The 20,215-nt window shown below is 38.9% G+C and overlaps 1 protein-coding gene across 3 annotated transcripts in view; it reads left to right on the forward strand.

Moving 5' to 3' along the window:
• LOC139942280 (protein Wnt-7b-like) overlaps positions 1 to 20,215 on the forward strand; it is a 67,036-nt gene that overhangs the window by 38,976 nt on the left and 7,845 nt on the right. For all 3 annotated transcript variants that reach the window (XM_071939081.1, XM_071939084.1, XM_071939082.1), the window contains exon 3: positions 11,524 to 11,813. In XM_071939081.1, coding sequence (XP_071795182.1) covers positions 11,524 to 11,813 — 290 coding nt within the window. The remainder of the gene's footprint in view (positions 1 to 11,523; positions 11,814 to 20,215) is intronic.

Here is a 20,215-nt window from a genome sequence, read left to right on the forward strand (position 1 = left end):
TAACTTTACGAGTTTTGATTGAAATGAATGGATGGAATGTACTCCAAATGACAAGGAGTGCTGGTTTTGTTAAATCAACAATTTACAAGTTATCTGGCAAATGCTTTGAAGCTTTGCGAACAAATTCATGCAGAGTTGTGCTGGCCTCGAGCCTTTTGAGTGTTGGGGTGAGTTGGGAAATGTGGAAGGAAAACGCGGAAGGAATAGACAGGCTTGGAATTTCATCCTCGCGAGGGCAAGACCATTCTCATTTTGACAGGGCACTTTAACTAGAAAATCTTATAAGTCTAGGCCTATGGTGAACTCTTGATGGGGCACCATGGCCAAGACCAGGGCAACAGAGATTATGGCCTCAATTGCCTCTGTGAAATTCCAGGCCTGAATAGATGAACGTTTTCTCATTTGTAGTTTTCACATTTTATTTAAACAATTTGAATTGGAAGGCTAGGGATTTGACCTTCATCATCTTGACTTGTATTCACTCAAATGAAATATCTTCCTTTCTGACTCCTTAAAATTTGCTTCATCCTTCACCCCTCAACTCCCCCTCTCCTTGCTCAGCTTAAAAGGATTGATGATAGTTTCTGGAACAAAAATTCCTCCTCCTCAAAAAGAGAAGTCCTGTCTGTTATCAAACTATATTTTATCTTTCCATTCGGTGACTGAGCTATGTCAATGTTACATCAGGGCAGTTAGCAGCCTGTAACCAGAGTTTGGGTGTCAAATGTTTTGAAAGAACTTGTTCGGTTGTATAACAAATCTCAGCCCGGATCCAAGGAAAACTTTTCAATTTTCAAGCTGCACTAATAGATGTGGACCAAAGATTTTTTTAAAAGCTTTCCCATTGCATGAGTACACCTTGAGAATTAAGCTAGCAAATTAACTCGCAATGATTAATGATAACTTGCATTTTATTGACAAACAGTGACTCATTAATCAAGGGTTTAGGGTAAGCTTGGTTCATTGGATCCGAAGGCATGATGCGCTCAGATGGATTAGGCTAATCCTCAGGAGCCTTCCCAGAGGGCGGGGTATGAAGATGATCTTAGGGGTTTGGACAAAACTTTCAAAGCACACCCAAGGGAAATGCGATTGTAGTACACTGAAAACTCCAGTGTGTCTAAGTTACGATTGAATGATAAGGTCTTGATAAGTTGTCTTGCTTTGGTTGAGAGGGGATGGTGGAAGTAATTTTCTAGGCCTTTTAGAATAATATTTTAGAAAATAGTCACCATTTTATTCTATTGTTTTGAGAGATTTGTTTATTGTTGTTGAGAAAGGTTGGGGGAAATCATTTTTTTTTTGTCTACGCACAAATTCACTCCTAGGTTGTATCACCAATTTAGGTGGAATCCCTTGCTACACAATCTCCCTATATGATTTTTTATGAAACACTGTTCTGAAAATATAAATGTTAATGGCAGGGAAACGTGACTCGTTGCCATAATCAAGGAAGAATAATAAGTTAGAAAGATCTGGACAGGTCAGATTGTTAAGGAAATACATGTGTACTTCACATTCCTTCATGTTCTTAACATGACAAATATAATGTGGTTTAGTTGTCAAAGCTGAAAAATCCTCCTGTGAAAATATAGAAGACCAACAAAAGCCAGACAGAATCTAGAGCTGGGGTCACTTTTACTGCTCTGTACTGTTGAAAGGGTTTAGCTGAAAACAGGTGGCATCTTGATAGTAAGTCTCCCAAATAAATTATAAAATGATTACCTTCAGATGAGGGATTTATTTCAAGTCCATATTTGTACAGAAGACTTAGTTTTTCACACCTTCATGATAGCCTTACTCCTTAGCATCAGGGAGAAAGATTGGTAGACATTTTTCACATCAACCCCCCCCCCCCCCCCACTAACCCCACAGGAGTGGTATAACAACACCTTGTGACTGCGGGTTACACCTGGATCCTAATTGGTCAGTTAACACCTACCAGACAGGCCAAATGGTTCTAATTGGTCAATGAAGAATTTGGTATTCAGGGGAACAGGTGTTTCGTGTGAGCTGAATTTGTTTGGGTAATTTTGTTACAGGGTAGCAATGTTTGGGCATAGCGTAATCATGGTATGATGGATCAACTTGGACTGCTAGGTAAACTCAAAGGTCATATATCTCACATTTTGACCTTGCGTAAGGTATACCAGTAGGTGAGGTTTATATTGCTTCAAAGTTTCATCTTGTTGCACCCTTCTGGGATTTTTGTTATGACTGCGTTATTTGAAAGGGTGTAGGGAATGATCCTTTAAACTTGTTGAAAATTTAGTAGATATTGAAACTTCTTTCTTTCTATGATTATAAAGTTTTCTTTGAACAATTATATTTTGTTGGAGAATAAACTTGAAGGCAGTGAACAACACTATTGGTAATTACTCAAAATAATTATTAGCATGAAACCTTTCTTGGTGACGAGTAATAGGGAGAGGTTGATGGTATAACACATTGTGAGAAACGGCACCCTCTGAAGTGCCATAGTTTTCGAGATAGAAGTAATTTTCCACGAATTTGATTTAGAGACCTCAGATTTAGAACTTGAGGTCTCAAAATCAACCATCTAAACGCACACATCTTCGTGTGACAATGGTGTTTTTTCTTTCATTTATATCTCGCAAGTCCGATGACCGATTGAGCTAAAATTTTCACAGGTTCGTTGTTTTATGCATATCTTGAGATACACCAACTGTGAAGGCTAGTCTTTGACAATTACCAATAGTGTCCCCGGCCTTTAATATCAATTGTGACTTTGCGGTAAAGTTGAGCTTGGTAGCATTCAGGATGTATTCTGGGTTAAGAATACAAATTCTGAATAGTTATTCGTGCAAAGTTTTTATTTTAACTGTAGCATTTTAAGTTTGGCGAAGTACAGCCGAGAGACCAAACAGCTGCTTACCATTATGGGAGATTTGCTTAAGGATACCAACCGTAATGAATGCCATGTTATGTGTGACTGGTTTCCTGCTAGAAGTTGTGCTTAGTAAGTTCATAAGGAATATTTTCTTTTTCGGAAGCTCTTTGAAGTTGAGCTCAGGTTGATTCCAAACTTCATGGTACTGCTTTGTTAATTGTAAGGCGGACAGCTACGGCTGTGGCTAGATCTCCGTATGATCACCGTGTGTTGAATAGTACCTCCACAGCAGCACCCTTTAGCAAAAGATGTAGCCGTAGCTGTAACCGCGAATTAGGATACAGGCTTACTTCAAAGCACATGTTAGATGAACATTCCACTCTTCAGTAAGCATAATTCATGTTAGCAAGAATTATTGCATAACTTTGACATACAAATAAAATCATCTCAATCATTGTGAATGAGAATGGTAACTGTGAACGCAAAATACTACAGCAGACAGTGCCATAAAATTGGGCCCAGAGCTACCAACTTGTAGCCAACATGTAACTTTTTCCAGACAATGTGCATTCAGCCAGCGTCAGACTCTTTATTTTCTCAGTGAGTTCATTTATTGAGCCCTGGGAGAAATAAACATTACACATTTTCTGGAGAAAGCTTTTCTGGAGAAACCTTGGTTTTTTTTTAGACGGGTGTCACTGACCTGATTATAAGAGCTGTGAGGTTGAAATAAATATAAACGACACAGACTGTCTGAGGTGAGATAAACTCAAGGAAGGAAAGTTTTAAGAAGATTTTGAAAGAGGAAGTTGGATTCTGAAGAAATGTAAAAATAAAAAAAAGCAACAACAGACTTTCTTGTTCACTCGGTTAAACATTTTGAACGCCGTTAAGTTTGAAGACATTGATTCGTCTTGGTGTGAATTTAAACTCTTACAAGTGGGTTTCTATTTTAGAATACGAAGGACAAACCCTAATTTATGTTTCTGGTCATGTTGTTATTGTCAATCAGACTCGATTAGACAGAAACACAGGTTCACAGCTTGTAAAGGGCAAGCATCACCCATGGCATTGCCTCCTTCCCCTAGTCCCCCATCCAGCCTTAGATTCAAGGATAACACCTCCTTAGAGATACCTCTCATCACCCCAATGGGACTGTACACAAACATCAAAGACAAAATTAGAAGGAAAAAATCCCCACCCCCCTCCCCTGGCCTTATCACCGCAGCTTAAGTCACCGCACTGTGCATCGCAAACCCTGTGAAATCCCACTTCCTGCCTGAGTTGACATCCCATTGGCTCATCCTAGATAGAACACTAAGAACCTATCTTACTTATTGGGAATAGGAATGGGATGACCAACAGGTTTGATAGTTCAAGGGGGAATTAAGGGGGATTAATGACCCCAGGGAGAGCATCAGGGTGTGGGGGGAGATTCACCCGGTTCTAGGCAATTATTGAAGAGAGCAGTGTGGTAAGATTCTTGAGGCTCTGTAGGCACGCAATGTAGAAACGGGAAGACGTGGCAAGGAGCCAAAGATGTGTACAGAAGAAAGTAGGTCTTGGACTTGATAAATCCGGTTACAAATTTAATGAGTGACTTGTAGAGGGGTAAGGGTACGGGGGTTTGGGGGTGACACTTGTAATTATGATATATTTTATGGGGAAGTTTATTTGTAAGTTTGTCACCTCACCTTAAATTAGTCGGGACAAGTCTTGAGGTCATGTTGATAAATATTTCCATCATCCTTGGAAAGTGGAATTCCTATCGGAGCAGCTAGGGGTAGTCAGTTCTAGGTCTTCAGTTCATAAAGCATTGTTCACACAAGGGAATCATAAAGCTCATGAGGGATTTCAACCCCACCACACCCCATGTAACCCTGGGATTACCTCGCTTAACTAAGCGGGGGTGGCTAATTCCTGGGGCAGCCTCTTGAGTTTGCCAGGGTGAGCCAAAACTTCACAGAAGTTTGTTCTGAACTTGTCTAAATTTCTCACACACTCGGGATGTTTAATTCAAGACACTTTAGAGAACGAGATCAAAATGTTTTAAACTGACTGATTGTATTGTACATTTTGTAAGTATTGTTTTAACAGTTGTAACAAATATTTGACCATTTCATAATTTGAAGACCTCAGTTAACAGTGGGTGTATTGTTGAACTTACTTCATCAGACCAACGGGAAGAAAAGTGGGTCTGTCCACACTAATGGGTCTTTTTGGTTCAAAAAGATAACTTTTTGGACTGTGACTGGGAGGGTACACAAAATACAACATTTTTCCCAATTCTCTGCTGATAGTGAGTGTGCTTACCAAACAGTATAACAAATGTCTTATTATTTAAGAAGTTATGCAGTTTTCTTTAAGACACATTGTTTGTAACGAGGACAGACATTTTGTATTGGAATTGACTAGAAATGGATGACACAAATAATTAATTAATTGATTTACTCAAAGGTTAATTAAGTTAGACCCATTGCCCTTATTTTGATGGTTATCTGTAAAAACCAAGAGTACCTTGAGGTTTTTCAGCTGGTATGAATGTTTGTTTTTAACATGGACAGACATATTGTGACAAATATCTGTCCATGTTACAAACCTAATATCTTCAAGATAATTCTCTGTAGTTTCTTGAGTACCCACGCAGATGTCTTGGTTTTGCCTGGAAACATTCTTTGCAGGAACAGCATTGTAGGGGACAACATTTTTTGCAATCTGTTTATATTATTATGCCTTTCTCACCATTTATGTACGAAATGTCTGTCCAACATTCCCCTGTTACAAACATAATCATATTGAAGATGATCCCCAGTTATTGCTAAAATACAGATAAATGTGTCTTGCTCTTTGCAAACAAAAACCTTGAAGTGATTTGGAATGTGCATGGGAAACAAGCTTGACAAAACTCTTCTTGTTTATTTTTGTCACCCATTTATAAAAAAAAGTCACATCAAAATGGTCCCATTGACAGACCCACGTATCAAATCAGTTGCATGTCTAAAACGATAAAGTAACTTTAGCTTTATGTTGTGGGGAGTAAGAGAAGGCGAGACCCAAATAAAAATATATCATTCATCGTCCACCCAGAGTGAAACAATACCCAGTCCAATCCCTAACTTGTTTTTCAGAGAACATGACTATGTCGTTCCTCTTTGCTACCCTACTTGGATCCGTCATTACCTATCTTCTCTCCTCGCCGCTGTGTCACTAACAGATAAAGTACCAAGTCCTGTCACTCCCTTAACGAAGGAATTATCTACGATTTGGCTAGCGAAGAATTTGCGAAGGTGGCACAGGGCCGGTTTCGATTAGATGTGGTGTCGAATGAACGGGGTTTGCTTAAGTCATCGCTGTCATCAAAGGATGACGGATGGTGAAGATAAAAGGCTGTACTTGGAGTTTCTTGTGGACCCTCCGTCTGTTTCTCCCACTTCCAAAAGGACTTTTTATACAAATAATTAGTGGACTGATTATACAATGTCAAAACAAGCTTTTAAAAGATCCTTTGCCCATTTTCGTGACCTTGCTCTCCTGTATTTATTTTGTCTTTTAACCCAAAACACATTCTGTAAGAATTTCCTGATCATCATTTTTGTAACTTTTTTTCAGAGGAGTTGTTTTTTCAGTACTGATGGTTCAACCGATAATAATTTCAACAGTTTTCAAGTTTTAAAATTGCATTTAATATCAGTTTTATACAAGATTTATCATCAAACAGTTGTGAAAAAAACATCAATAACCACAAATTGTCACTTGGTCTTTGATAATCGAAAGTACCAACTTTTTTGTTTATTCAGTGACTTTCCTTTCATTACTTTTACACTCTGGTGGAATGTTTACCCCCGACACCCCAAACCTCCTTAACTTTTTTATCTTACACAAAGTGTTTGATCTCTCACCACTTGGCAATTATTACAAAAGTTTAAACAGCTAGGACAATCACATTTAGAATACAACAATCAAAATGTGTTTACTTTGTATCTATGTGTCTTGCTGTAAGTGCGTAAACTATTTGTAATAGATGAAGCAAAAATTAAATGCAAGGAAAATGACTTTTACAGAAAATCAACCGCAGAGAGTCAAGTAGGTAAAGTCTATCGCTTTTTTCTGGCCTACTGACCCACATTCGGTATCGCTGGCGAAGATCTTTTACTTTCAGGTTTTTAAAAGAAGAAAAAAGTACTTTTGTGCCATTGGCAACGGGGCGGGATAGATTATATCATAATTTGTGAAACTTTTGAAAATTGTTTGTGGCCCTTTATAAACTGTTTGTGCCCCCCTGGCTGTAAGTCATGATGTATTGAACAGAGGTTTAAAAGGGTCACCGGCAAAGAATAGTTTGAAAAACTTCATTTTATCAATACCCTTCTCTTCTCAGCCTTGTAAATAACTTCTTTGCCAGAAACTTTTTTCCTTGGCGGAATTCAGAAACCTTATTTTGCAACAAATTACAATTTTTTTTGGGGGGTGTACGAGTCTGTCTGGGGATTTACGCGAGACTCGACCGAGTCTGACATTTTCATTTGTCTGAAAACTGTTTTTGTCAGTCGGGTATTTGTTACAGTGTATCTGTCAGTACTACTTTGTCAGTTCGTCTTTGTAACTATTTACTAATAATTGGGGGGAAAGAGTTTTTGGATGTCTATCTGTAGTTTTTTTTCAGCTCGTGGGAACGGGTTTCGGTGAGAAAAAGTGTTGGGAAAATTGCTTAATGAAAAAAAAAAAAAAAAGGGTAAACTCAAAACATGACCTAAATTTATTGATTGGTTTTTAAAGTGAAGAAACAAATATTGGCTGCAATATAGACTGTATAATATGACTTTCAGTAAAAAAAAGAGACGTCTTAACACTTCATTATGAGAAAATGTGAAAATTTAGACTTATTTTGTAGATTTTAAATTAAAAACTCCTTAATATCTCTCAGTCATAATATGTGCTTCAGAAAGTCGGGAGTAGATGTTCACCAAAGTTCCAAGTTTGCACACAGACCAATTGTAGTCTTGAGGCAGATATTGCCTGGTACCTAGTACATGTTTTTAGGATGACTATCAGTTAATTTCAGACTCTAGTTCCCAAATATTCCTTGTGCGAACTTGGCCTAGCTTTTAAGAGATGACTGGGAGAAGACCGACGTCAAATTTGTAAAAACAGTTTCCTCGCTTAGAATTTCAGCTTTTGGTTGTCTATTATTTTGAAGGCAATCATCAATTGTCCTTTTTTTTATTCAAAATATTGATTTACAGTTGAATTTAGCCTTTTTTAAAGTAACAAAAGCGTTGTAAAACTTTTGAAAGCGTTGTAAAACTTTTGTAAAGCTTTAAAACTTTTGAATTCCAACTCAAGTCATGAGAAACGATCTCAGACTGATTTTTCTCTCCCGGCAAAATCTAAGATCTTATCAATTTCAAAATATCCAGAGGGGAACAAAAGTGATTGTTGCAAAATCTTGGGAAAGTCCGCAAGAGCACTTTCTGTAATTTGGAGCCGTGGAGGTTTAATAATGCCTCTCTGATAAAATCAGTGTCGCGTGACAATTACTTGAATAAACCACAACATTTGAAGGAAAGTCAACTTGGCAAGTTCATGACCTGGGTGAGTGCAGTGGTTGTGTGGACGAAAAGTTCACTTACTTTTCAAGAGGATTTTCTTTGATTTCCTCTAAATTTCCAGCGGGAGTCGGTGAGAAAACTTACAATGTTAATAAAAGAGGAACTCTTTTAAATTGTCTGGAGAATGTTTGGTGAGCTGATTAGTTGGACAGTTGTGTGGTTAGTTTGTGGTGACGTGGTGGATTGCGAAGCCGGATCCAGGTGGGGGAGGGGGGGGGGGGGGGATGAGGGTGAATGGGATTCACATTAAAAACAGTTTTTTTATAAGCTGTATAAAATTAAATTTAACATTGATAACAAGAGGTTATTTGCTTTTGTAAGGTTCAAGGTTTCGTTGCTTCTAACAACAGATGACGGAAGAATGTCCTTGAGAAATTTAATGAGACTTTTGTGAGTGTTTTCTTAAACTATTTTAAGTCAAAATAACTATTTATTGGGGATATAATCATATGTGAGGTTTAAGGTAGCACCATGTGTAAATCTCTTTTGAGTAGTAATTTTGGTTTTGTGAAGAACTGGTGGTTGACAACTCAATTTTGTTGATCAACTTTACGATTAAGTAGCATCTAGCAACCTCCAGCATCCTCCTGAAGGCGATCAGAGCATACCGATCAAAACGTTGAGTTGTCAACCAACGGTTCATCTCGAGAACCAACACTATTTTTATCAAAAAAGATTTACACATGGTGCTATCTCAAAGCATATGAAATTGTGACACTTGTGAAAGCAAGTGACCCACTATTTAAAAACATCTGAACACTTACTTTTACAAATCTGATGCTTGATTCTGATGCAAACAGGCCGATTTCTGAGAAAACAGTCTGGTCTATAACTTGACTGTTTCTCTCACAAACATTCCAGATGAATGAGCGTAGAAGTCTTGTACAAGTTTATGACTTGAGTTTTGTCTGCACCTGCTTGTTGCTATGTGTGAGTACACGTCGGAGGAGGTTGCTGCAAAGTAACGGAAGATGATGAATTTCTTGAGAACAAATCTACACATCAAAGTACGTGTAGATGTATACACATGGTGTTACCGCAAACTGAATATATACAGAAGTCATGCTGTGACAAAAGTAAAGTCCTTTCATGCACTCATTACTTCATTCATGGTTTATTAACAGAATTACAAATTGCGGCATCAGCCGAATTGCAAGTAAATTTATAGTAAAATTATTTTTAAATCTTCGACAGCACAATGGAAAAAACAACAAATTGTTTAAAGATGTGACGTTGAGCTTGAGCCCGAGTCCAGGAGGTAACACTAGTGGCTTCAGTCTGCCTGGTCCATCCAGGAGATTTGGTCTGTCTGCCCGTAATTCCTGCCCAGTCTAATCTGGTGACCGTAGAGACTGTATTATGATCCTCAAGACGCAGGCTGTAGGGTAGGAACAAACATTCAACGGTCAATCCAATAACATCGCAACTTTGTTGGGATCATAAGTTTCCTGAAAATTTTAAACTGTTTTCCTCAATTTGTCTCAAAAGGTGATGACAAATGCTCTGAAATCCCTGTTTCTATGTCATTTTGTTTTTCTACTCAAGTGTGTTTCCACATCATTGCAAAAGATAAATGGGTCGGAGACAGTGGGAAATAAGAAGCGATTAAGTTAAAGGGGTACAGTTATAGTAGTGTTCCCCCACCTGTCTCCATGATATTATTGGATCAGCTCCTTTGAGAAAAGAATTCTATTTTTAAGAATCTATGATAAGAGTCGTCTTAGAGTCCGACTTTGACTTTAAAAGAATGTTTTTGTTAAATGTGATACCATCATCATGTGTAGTTCGTTCAAGTGTAGTGTACAAAGACCTGAAATAACTATCTCTAGCTATCGGGCAATCTTGATGGCCTAGTGGGTTCGAATCCCACCTGAGTAATATGCCAGTGATTTTTGTCACAGTAGAGCTCGGGAAAGTTGTAGGTATACAGTGTTTCCATCTATGTTTACTTATTTAAATCTTTCAGACGTTGTGACTACTTCATGGCCAAGTTGATCTTCTTCTTTGTGTTTTAAGCTCCCAGGATTAAACCCGTTTCATGATAAATCCCATGGATTACCATGGCGATAGCTCGGATTTAACGATTAACCCATCCTGATGTATATCAACTCAAATTGTTTGCGTTCTGTAACCAGAACTCTTCCCCAACGCAAGGACGCATTGACATTTTGTTGTAATAAAAAAGAAGAAGAACGTGTTGATATGGCCGCGTGTCTCCACTTTGTGGCTTAACACCTTCGCGGCTTGTTAAGGAAACCATCATCATCCTTGTCTTGAGTCTTGTAATTATTGAAGGGAAGGAAGCTCCCTTGAGGACATCGGCAATCTCATATCAAGCAGTCTCAATGCCATTCTACTGACATGTCAGAGTCTGTTCGGGGTTCGTTCGGGAGATGGGTCGGACAGTCGTTGTCAATGACTTGCTACCGGACAACTTAGCAATTTCCTTGATCAAGATACATTGCTGGAGCCAATTTGGGTGAAAACGCTGTGAATTTCCCTTTGATTAATGAACGCTATTTATAAAGAATGACCAATTGTTGAGCTTTCTGTTTATCACTTGACCCTTTTTTGGCACAAACAATGAAAAGTGTTTTTCCAGTACATTTTGTTTGATCACATTAGGGAAAAAAGTACAAATTTTCGTTTTAGTCTTGTCCGGATTGAAATCTTTATCTTACAACTTGGTTTTTTGTTCTGACTCCCCTTGTGAAACACAAGTATGTCTCTACCCATGGCTTTTTTTCTTGGCGCTTTCTGAATCTCTCTCTCGCTATTTATGTATTCCACTTCACTGCTTATGTTACACTTAGTTACCTGTTCATGTTTGTTGTGTTGTCATTTAGCCTCTGAGAAAGACTCAGCTAGGGTTGAAATGTCAGGCCATGAATTTTTTTTTTTGAAACATTTTTTGTGTGAATCTTGTTTTTGAAAAGAACCTAAGTCTCCCCAAGTGTGTCTGGATCGAGGGATAATGAGGAGCATGGTGTTTGGATTTTCCTTTACTGATGAAATACATAAATTCCTTTTCCTTTCTTTTTTACCATTCTTTTTTACCACTAGGAAACCCCGAGATGGCATTTCTTCAAGGAATGACCTCAGCCAGTATAACCTTCCACGTCACCAGAGCCTGTGGTAGCGGAGAGGTTGTAGAATGTGGATGCGCCCAAAGTAAAGGGCGTAAACACAGTAAGAATAGTGGCATAGAGGACTGGGCATGGGGTGGCTGCTCGGATAATATCCGCTATGGTATGTACTTCACCAGAGATTTCATCGATACAACGGACAACGGTGCAAGCGATAATTCCGGTGCCAACCTGATGATGCAACATAATTACGAGTCAGGTCTGAGGGTAAGATTTAATTTATAATTTCCTTTAAAAAAAAAAAGAGTTAGTGGCCTGCCGTCGATCTCACAAAACTCTTCCTACTTAAGACTAATCTTAAGACTAAGGACGAATCCTAACCCTGCACTGTAGCATGCACACCTTAAGATTAATCCTAAGTTAGGACGAGTTACTCGTCCTAACTCGTCTTAACTCGAGATAAGACGAGTCCTAACTCTTTGTGAAATCGACGGCAGAACATGGACATACAAGCAGTCCATTGAAAGACTGTTGTCATCTTCAAGTTGATGAAAACCAGTCGATACTTTCCTTTTGAAAGTACAGAAAAAAACCCAAATTGAATGGCTTGGTATGAAAAAGGCACGGCTCTTACATCCAATTGTTGAAAAGTTGCAACATTGTTGCCAAATTGTTTATTGTAAACAAAGTTTCAATTATAGTTACTCGTCTTAACTCGTCTTAACTCGAGATAAGACGAGTCCTAACTCTTTGTGAAATCGACGGTTGATGTTTTGACTTTATCTGAGTCTTTCTCTCCTTCAAGAAAGACTCTGCTAGGGCCAAAAGGTAAGGTCATAAACTATTTTTTTCTCCATTTATGCCTTTTGGTTTGTAAGCAGTTTGCAACTAATTCTATTCTCTCAAAAAATTCTTGTGACTGTTTTATCTTTCTGTTTTATTTTCTAAATTTCTCCATAGTGCATTTTAAGTGTTGCAAACAATTTGTTTGATTGATGTTTTTAAACTTGAAATATTTTCTGTATTTTTCTATGTTTTGTACATTGAAATGTGTTGCTTTTTTAAAATTTTGTGTACATTGAATTGTGTATTTTTTTCCATTTTTTGTTCATTGAATTGTGTATTTTTTTTAATTTTTTACATTGAATTGTGTATTCTTCTATATTTTTTACATGAATTGTGTATATTGAATTGCTTTTGACATGTTGGAATATTAACCATGCTTTATGTTAAACATAAAACATGACATATTATTTTTTTTGTATTTTTTATGTTTCAAATATTGTTGTGCATTGAATTCCTTTTGACATTACTTGGTCACTCGATTTCAGTTAAATGATGTGAATGAAATATTAACCAGTTACTGAATAAGTTTGTTTTATTTCGATTGCTTTGTTTACCAACTGCTTTTCCTCCTTCTCATTACTAGCTGCCCAATGCTGGATTGCGGTGTTGGTTAGGTATTGCCCAGGCTAGGTAGCGTTTCCCCGGGTAGATGGGTTGCCATGCCTAGGCTTGGTGAGGGTGCCCAGACTGGGGATGGAGATGCCCAGGCTGGGTTGGGGAACCACAAGCTGGGTTGGGTACCCAGGCTAGGTGGGGGTGCCCAGGCTGCATGGGTGGGGGTGCCCAGGCTGGACGGGATTCTCAGGCTGGGTGGGATTGCCCGGTCTGGGTGGAGGTGCCAAGGGTGGATGGGGTGCCCAGGCTGGTATGGGGGACCACAGGCTGGGTGGGATTGCCCAGTCTGGGTGGAGGTGCCAAAGGTGGATGGGGTGCCCAGGCTGGGTTGGGGGACCACAGGCTGGGTGGGATTGCCCGGTCTGGGTGGAGGTGCCAAGGGTGGATGGGGTGCCCAGGCTGGGTTGGGGAACCACAGGCTGGGTGGGATTGCCCAGTCTGGGTGGAGGTGCCGAGGGTGGATGGGGTGCCCAGGCTGGGTTGGGGAACCACAGGCTGGGTGGGATTGCCCAGTCTGGGTGGAGGTGCCGAGGCTGGATAGATAGATAGATAGATAGATAGATAAAAGGTTTATTGACAATAGCCATCACAGCATAAAACTGAATTGCAACTATGATACAATATTTTAAAAAGATTAAAAGGACATCATTAAGAGAACAACAATGTGGATGGGGTGCCCAGGCTGGGTTGGAGTGTCCAGGATGAATGTGCTTAGCCTGGGTGGGGATTCCCAGGGTGAGAGGGAATGCCCAGCTTGGAAGGGGTGTATTATTTTTAACAGTTTTGTTTAAGATTACATCTTAGTCTCACTGAACATTGGCTTAAATACAAATTGGCCCTGAGATTTAAATAGACAACCTTACCAGCATTAGTTACCAATGCCTACAGTTCTCTTTCTTGTTGTTGAATCAATTTACAAACTCTGGTAACCATACCGACCCTTCCAAGGCCAGGGGTCATTGTCCTATATCTTATTGAGACTTCTCCATTAAACATTTTCCCTGGAGGACAAGACTCCGAGACAACGGAGAGGTATCCTTTCTTATCCAACATGTGAACATAATTCTTAATCCCATATAACGGAGACTCATTAATCTCCCCCACCCTATAGGATCATCTCGGTTGGATGATAAATCTACTTCCCCATCACAAGGTGGAGATTAAGGAAGTGGTTTGAGATAAAAGAATCTTATTGTCTTTTATGTCCCTGAGTTTTTAGGCGGTGCATGGATGGGTTACTGTAGACCCCCCCTTTTCACATAACGCACCAATTCATATCTATTGTGATATTGACCTTGTGTTATATGATGTTTGACCTTTTGCTTGCTAGAAAAAACAAGATTAGACTGCTCCTAATGCTCTGTCATTATTTCTTTTGTCCCATTGTTCCTTTTTGTTTTATATTACGATGCTTTTTCCAGGGAAAGTCCAATGTTTTCTTAAGACTATTTTGGTTAAGTTGTTAAGTCAGTGACATCCCAATGACACCAATACATGTCCTCTGCTTGGACCAATGATTATTAGCTAGGCATGGGCTAAGAAGCCATGTCCAAACGATACAAAGAGTCTACTTAACACAGTTTCTTCGGAGACTATGTCTTGGTTTAAATTGTGCCATTTTTATGAAGTATTTTCATCATGTTGTGATTAGATAAAAAAGTCTGCTAAAGCTTGTAAGCTTTAGCAGACTAAACACCATGTGTACTAGTTCAGTCCTTGTACTTAAAGCCAGTGGACACTATTGGTAATTGTCGAAGACCAGTCTTCTCACTTGCTGTATCTCAACATATGCATAAAATAACAAACCTGTGAAAATTTCAGCTCGATTGGTTCCGAGATAACTATGAAAGACAAAAACACCCTTGTCACACGAAGTTGTGTGCGTTTAGATGGTTGATTTCGGGACCTCAAATTCTTAACTTGAGGTCTCGAAATCAAATTAGTGGAAAATTACTTCTTTCTCGAAAACCACTCCACTTTAGAGGGAGCCGTTTCTCACAATGTCTTATACTACCAACCTCTCCCCATTACTCGTTACCAAGTAAGGTTTTACGCTAATAATTATTTTGAGTAATTACCAATAGTGTCCACTGCCTTTAATGAAGTGTTCCTACGTTTGTTTTCTTAGACAAAATATTATGCCTGAATTAAAGAGAAGTGCACTATTAACAGCACTGTATGTAATTGCCATTCGCTGTTTGTTTTGCCATATTGTGAGTGACATGCTTCATAATGCGATTATCAATAAGATATTGTTATTGACACATGTCAGTTATTGTTACAATTCACAGCATGTTTATCCTTTGACAATGTCATGTTGACAAATCTTCAAACAAAGATTACAAGTAATCTTTAAACACATAATTGCAACACAGTGTGATCAAGAATAAACTATAACTAAAAGTAAACTTGTGGGTACAGCCATGTAATAATTCTCTGTCACCGACACATTTTCAGTAATTTTTAAAATGCAGAAAATGCCATTTTGATGTCGGAAGCAGTGCATTTATAGTTTGAACTTAAAAATTATAGGTTGATTTTTGAAAGGAAAAAGATTACTTGTGCCTTTCTGAAAATAAACATTGACAAATGTTTTAAAAGGCAACTACCAGACAATGTGCAAACAGGTTGACACATCTTTCACTGAAAGTACTTCTTAATTTATCAGCAAAATCCTTTAGGAGACATTTAATTTATGGTGCAAATTGTTTGTACCACTTCCAGACAGTCACTGGAGTTCAAGCACTTATACCAGACAACTCTTGTAAAAGTCAAGAATCTTGTTATTTGTGAGAACAATCTTGTAAAGAGTCTTGTTATTTTCTTGATACAATTGTCTGATCTTTATTTCTGTGCAGACAGGAACCTCTTCATTTGTCTGTATTGTTACAACCGAGTCTTAGAGAGAACTTCTACAAAGATTGATGATGGTTTTTTCCTGTATCTTAGCTTCCTTTGAAGACTCTTTCCGACGTGTGAACCACTCCTCCTTCTGATGTGACGATGGTCATGAAATGAGAACAATGTAATGTTCTTTGAGCCAAGACGTCTCGTGCAATGATTGATATTGAAGTCTGTCATCTTCAGTTTCCTCATCTTCTGCTTTAGATTTCGGCCTAGAAAGCCACACCCTCTATTATGATGTAATGAGTGGTATGGCCTAGCTGTAAAGAGCACCAAACTCAAGCTCCAGTGTTTCTGATCGTCAGATTGTTGGTTCGAGTCCCAGTCCTGACACCTGTGTCCTTAAGCCAGACCCTTAACCATGATGCTTCGTCCTTGATGATGTAATGAGTGGTAAGGAGAGAGGATTACTTCTCTCGGCAAAGAGTTTGACTCTGCAATTGTATGAATCTTTCATTGCTGTTATCTTTCCGGCCTGCAGATAAACTGCCCTCTTGTGATATCAGAATTTGATATTTCTGCCCATACTCATTCTTGACTTGACAGCATTTGGTCCATTCAAAGAGTGGTCAGTCCTTTTTCTGGTGATATTGATGGCAAGCTATTTGACTGATTAATATTGACATTTTCCGGTGGCCTTTTTACTTATCTTTCTAGCAGTCTCGCCCTCTTCTTGTGATGAAAGAAAGTTCCAGATGAGCCTCCCTTCAGTCTTTCTTTACCTCACTTGTCGATCACATCCCCTCTTGTTGATTCGAGTGACGACGTAGAAAATCTAGAATCTGTTAAATATATTCACCATCGTTAATTCTTTCCTTTAATCTGGAGGTGACAACAAAGGGATTAGGACCAGGCTCTGTTCCTTGAGGAACGAACCTACACTGTAAAGGGTGTTTCTGTTTTGTGAGTGAACTCACAGGGTCTGCACTTTGTTCCTTTTCTAAGTGATGATGGGTGATGGGGAGGGGGACCACACAAATTGTCTTTATTGGGCTAGAAAAGTCTTGAATCTGTTCCATATCACCATTCCTTCCCTTACTCAATCTGGAAGCATCAATCTGGAAGCGACAACAAAGGAATTGGGACCAAGTACAGTTCCTTGAGGAACCTATACTGTAAAGGGTACTTCTATTATTGAATGAGCACATTGACTCAAAGGGTTCGAAAAGAAGTTTAGTTTGCCCATTCTTATTCTAACAATAATCAAAATTATTGTTTAGCAGACAGATTTAAAGGAACACGTTGCCTTGGATCGGACGAGTTGGTCTATAAAAAGCGTTTGAAACCGTTTGTTATAAAATGCATATGGTTAGAAAGATGTTGCAAAAGTAGAATACAATAATCCACACAAACATGCCTCGAAATTGCACGGTTTTCCTTTTACCTCGTCGACTAACACGGGCGGCCAAATATGGGAGTCAAATTTTTGACTCCCATAAATGGCCGACCGTGGTAGTTTGCCCAGTAAATGGAAAACCACGCAATTTCGAAGCAAATTTGTGTGGATCATTGTATTCTACTTTTGAAAACTCTTTCCAATCATATACATTTTATAACAAACGGTTACATACACTTTTCGAACACCAACTCGTCCAATCAAAGGCAACGTGTTCCTTTAAAACATGGCCTAAGTTTTCTTGTGGGAATCAGTAAGTTCTAGTGGTGGTTGTGGTGGGGGGGGGGGGATTGGCGGAGGGGGCAGAATGAATGCACCTAGCTTTAACAGAACCATCAAACTGAATCGACCCCCACTTGAGTTGTAACTGATACTGACTTGTAGAGGTTACTGGGAGCCATTGAGGGAACAATAGCACCTCTGCAGCACAGTACAGTCAATAGTCGGTACCCGGTAATCCTTCAAAAGAGAATCAACTATGGCTAATAATAGGTAGCGTGGCACTACTCTGGTAATCCACTGGTTGTCTCTTTAAGTTAAGGCAATATTTTTCACTGGTAGCTTTTGTTTGGGGTTCTTGAGGGAGGATGAAGAAACCTAAGAAATGATGTAGAGCAAAAGGAGATTAAAGAATGGAATGTTTTCTGAATCAAACTCAATTGATGTTCATTTTAGACGGACCTGTCTGGTTTGTGGGTGTGTACTTTTTATCCTGTTTTCATAAGAAATGTTTTTCTGTTTGGATTAATGGAATCAAAGCTCTGCTTTCCGCCGTGAATGTTATTTAATCCTAGAAATCTAGGTAGCCATTTTGCTGGCAGGGTACCAATGAGTGTGTGTTTTTTTCACTGATGATGTTTCTCCTGATAAGTTTGAAGGTCTAGTCGCTGACTCAAAGGGGCGGCAGCGTTATAAGACGACTAACAACGAAACAAACACGTTAAAATGACATTTATCGGTTACCCTCGTCACAAACACAATTGCTGCCGATCTAATCTTGGGTACTTCAGCGGCCAGTGTTTTTCGCTCAGGAAACGTGGATTTGTTCAATTGTGGATGTTTCCCAAACACACGCACCCAAGTTGTCAGTCTTGCTTCGGGTGGGTGGGGGATGTCTGTTCTGGGGGAGGATCCAGTCTAAAAATATCTGATGGGAGGGGAAGCGGTCGGTAATTGCAGGATTAGGCTTTTGTGAAAACATATGTTTTGTCACTCAGCTTTTGTCTTCCTTCAACGCTGCACTTGGCTTTCGAAACACTCTATGAAACAACGTCATTCTGTTTGTCTATTCTTTAATCGCTTGATGCAGTTTCCTGGAGGTGGGAGGCGATTATAAAGATCACAATGTGAAAATGATTCAGCAACATTTTGGGAAACATTTAACCCTTTGAAGGTCCGTGGTTGTGAATGTTTTGGCACAGGTTACAATTTTTTTTTAGCAGAATATCATCAAGGATCATTTGATGAAGTGAAAAAAAATGCATTGTTTGAAAATCTCTTAGTGGTACTTTAAATAGTTGAGATTCAAATTTCAAAGGTGGTTGTTTGTTTGTTTGTTTGTTTGTTTGTTTGTTTGTTTGTTTGTTTGTTTGTTTGTTTGTTTGTTTGTTTGTTTGTTTGTTTGTTTGTTTGTTTGTTTGTTTGTTTTTTTGCTTTTGTCTAGGTGGTGTGTGGATATGGTGCATCTTGAAAATGTTGCTACAATGTTTAGTTAGGTGAGGTTTGTGATAGCACCATGTGTAAATTGCTTTTGAGTAGTGGTTCTGAAAGAACTGGGCTCAATTTCATAGCGCTGTTAAGCACAAAAATTTGCTTGGCATGAAATTTCTTCATTGATAAAAACAGGATTACCAACAGAATTTCCATGAGATTTCCAGGATAAGCAGCAACAACAGCTGAATACCAGTAACAAGCAGTATGCAACAGATTGAAATTTGGTTGGTAATCCTGTTTTTATCAAAGAAGAAATGTCATGCTAAGCAAATTTGTCTGCTTAGCAACTCTATGGAATTGGGCCCTGGTGGTTGACAACTCTCGATCAATATGCTCTGATTGTCTCCGATTGTCTCCAATCTTCAGAGACGGTTTTTATGTCGGGGTTCTTAATGATGACAAGAATGTGAACTGAACAATGGGTATAAGGTATATCGAAACAGGGAGCTCCGTAGGGGGTCCATGAAGATTGAGAGGTCTCTATGAATCAATGAAACCCTGAAACAACCTTATCCTGATCCACCTACCTGTAGGGCTTCAATTCCACAATATCATTTTATTCACTTGAACACCTCTGAAGAATTTGTGATTTCTGATCTATTGGATGGCCATGATGGTGGATATTACAGCCCTGGTTTTAGACAGTGAGTCCCTGTCAGTCCTTGTGGTGGATTCGGGTCCGATATGTAATGTCTCGAAATCCATGATGATATAAATTGGAGATATATCACAAGGGGTGACTGCTCATAGAAATAGCAGTCTAATTGGATGATTGGCAATCGGTGGTGTTTTGTTAGTGTCCGAGTGTTTGAGCCGTTTTTCTGGATTGTCCCTAGCGGTTTTTCTCAATTGTCTGAAGTCCTTGTGGTCTACCAAGAGTTGAATGATGTTGACATAACAGGTTGTCTATTCAAAGCTTCCCTTTGAATGAATTCCTATTCCATTTTCCACTTTATTTAACTCCGCTTAACGGACCATCTGCAGCATTTAAGATGATCAATCATTTTGGAGTTTTTTTCTTTTCATCTGAAGAAGGAAACATTCTTTGCTTTCTTGAGCTTTGCTTTCTTGAGTTGACAGTGTTGTCGCGATACCCCTCTATTTATCCTGAGATGTGGACCTTGTTTGTGTCATCTTCAAGAATGGTGCAATTAACATGTGAAGAAAAGGCAGAGTTATTTTGATCTCAATGAAT

Source organism: Asterias amurensis, chromosome 9, assembly GCF_032118995.1.
Source record: "Asterias amurensis chromosome 9, ASM3211899v1".
Classification (NCBI taxonomy): Eukaryota; Metazoa; Echinodermata; class Asteroidea; order Forcipulatida; family Asteriidae; genus Asterias; species Asterias amurensis.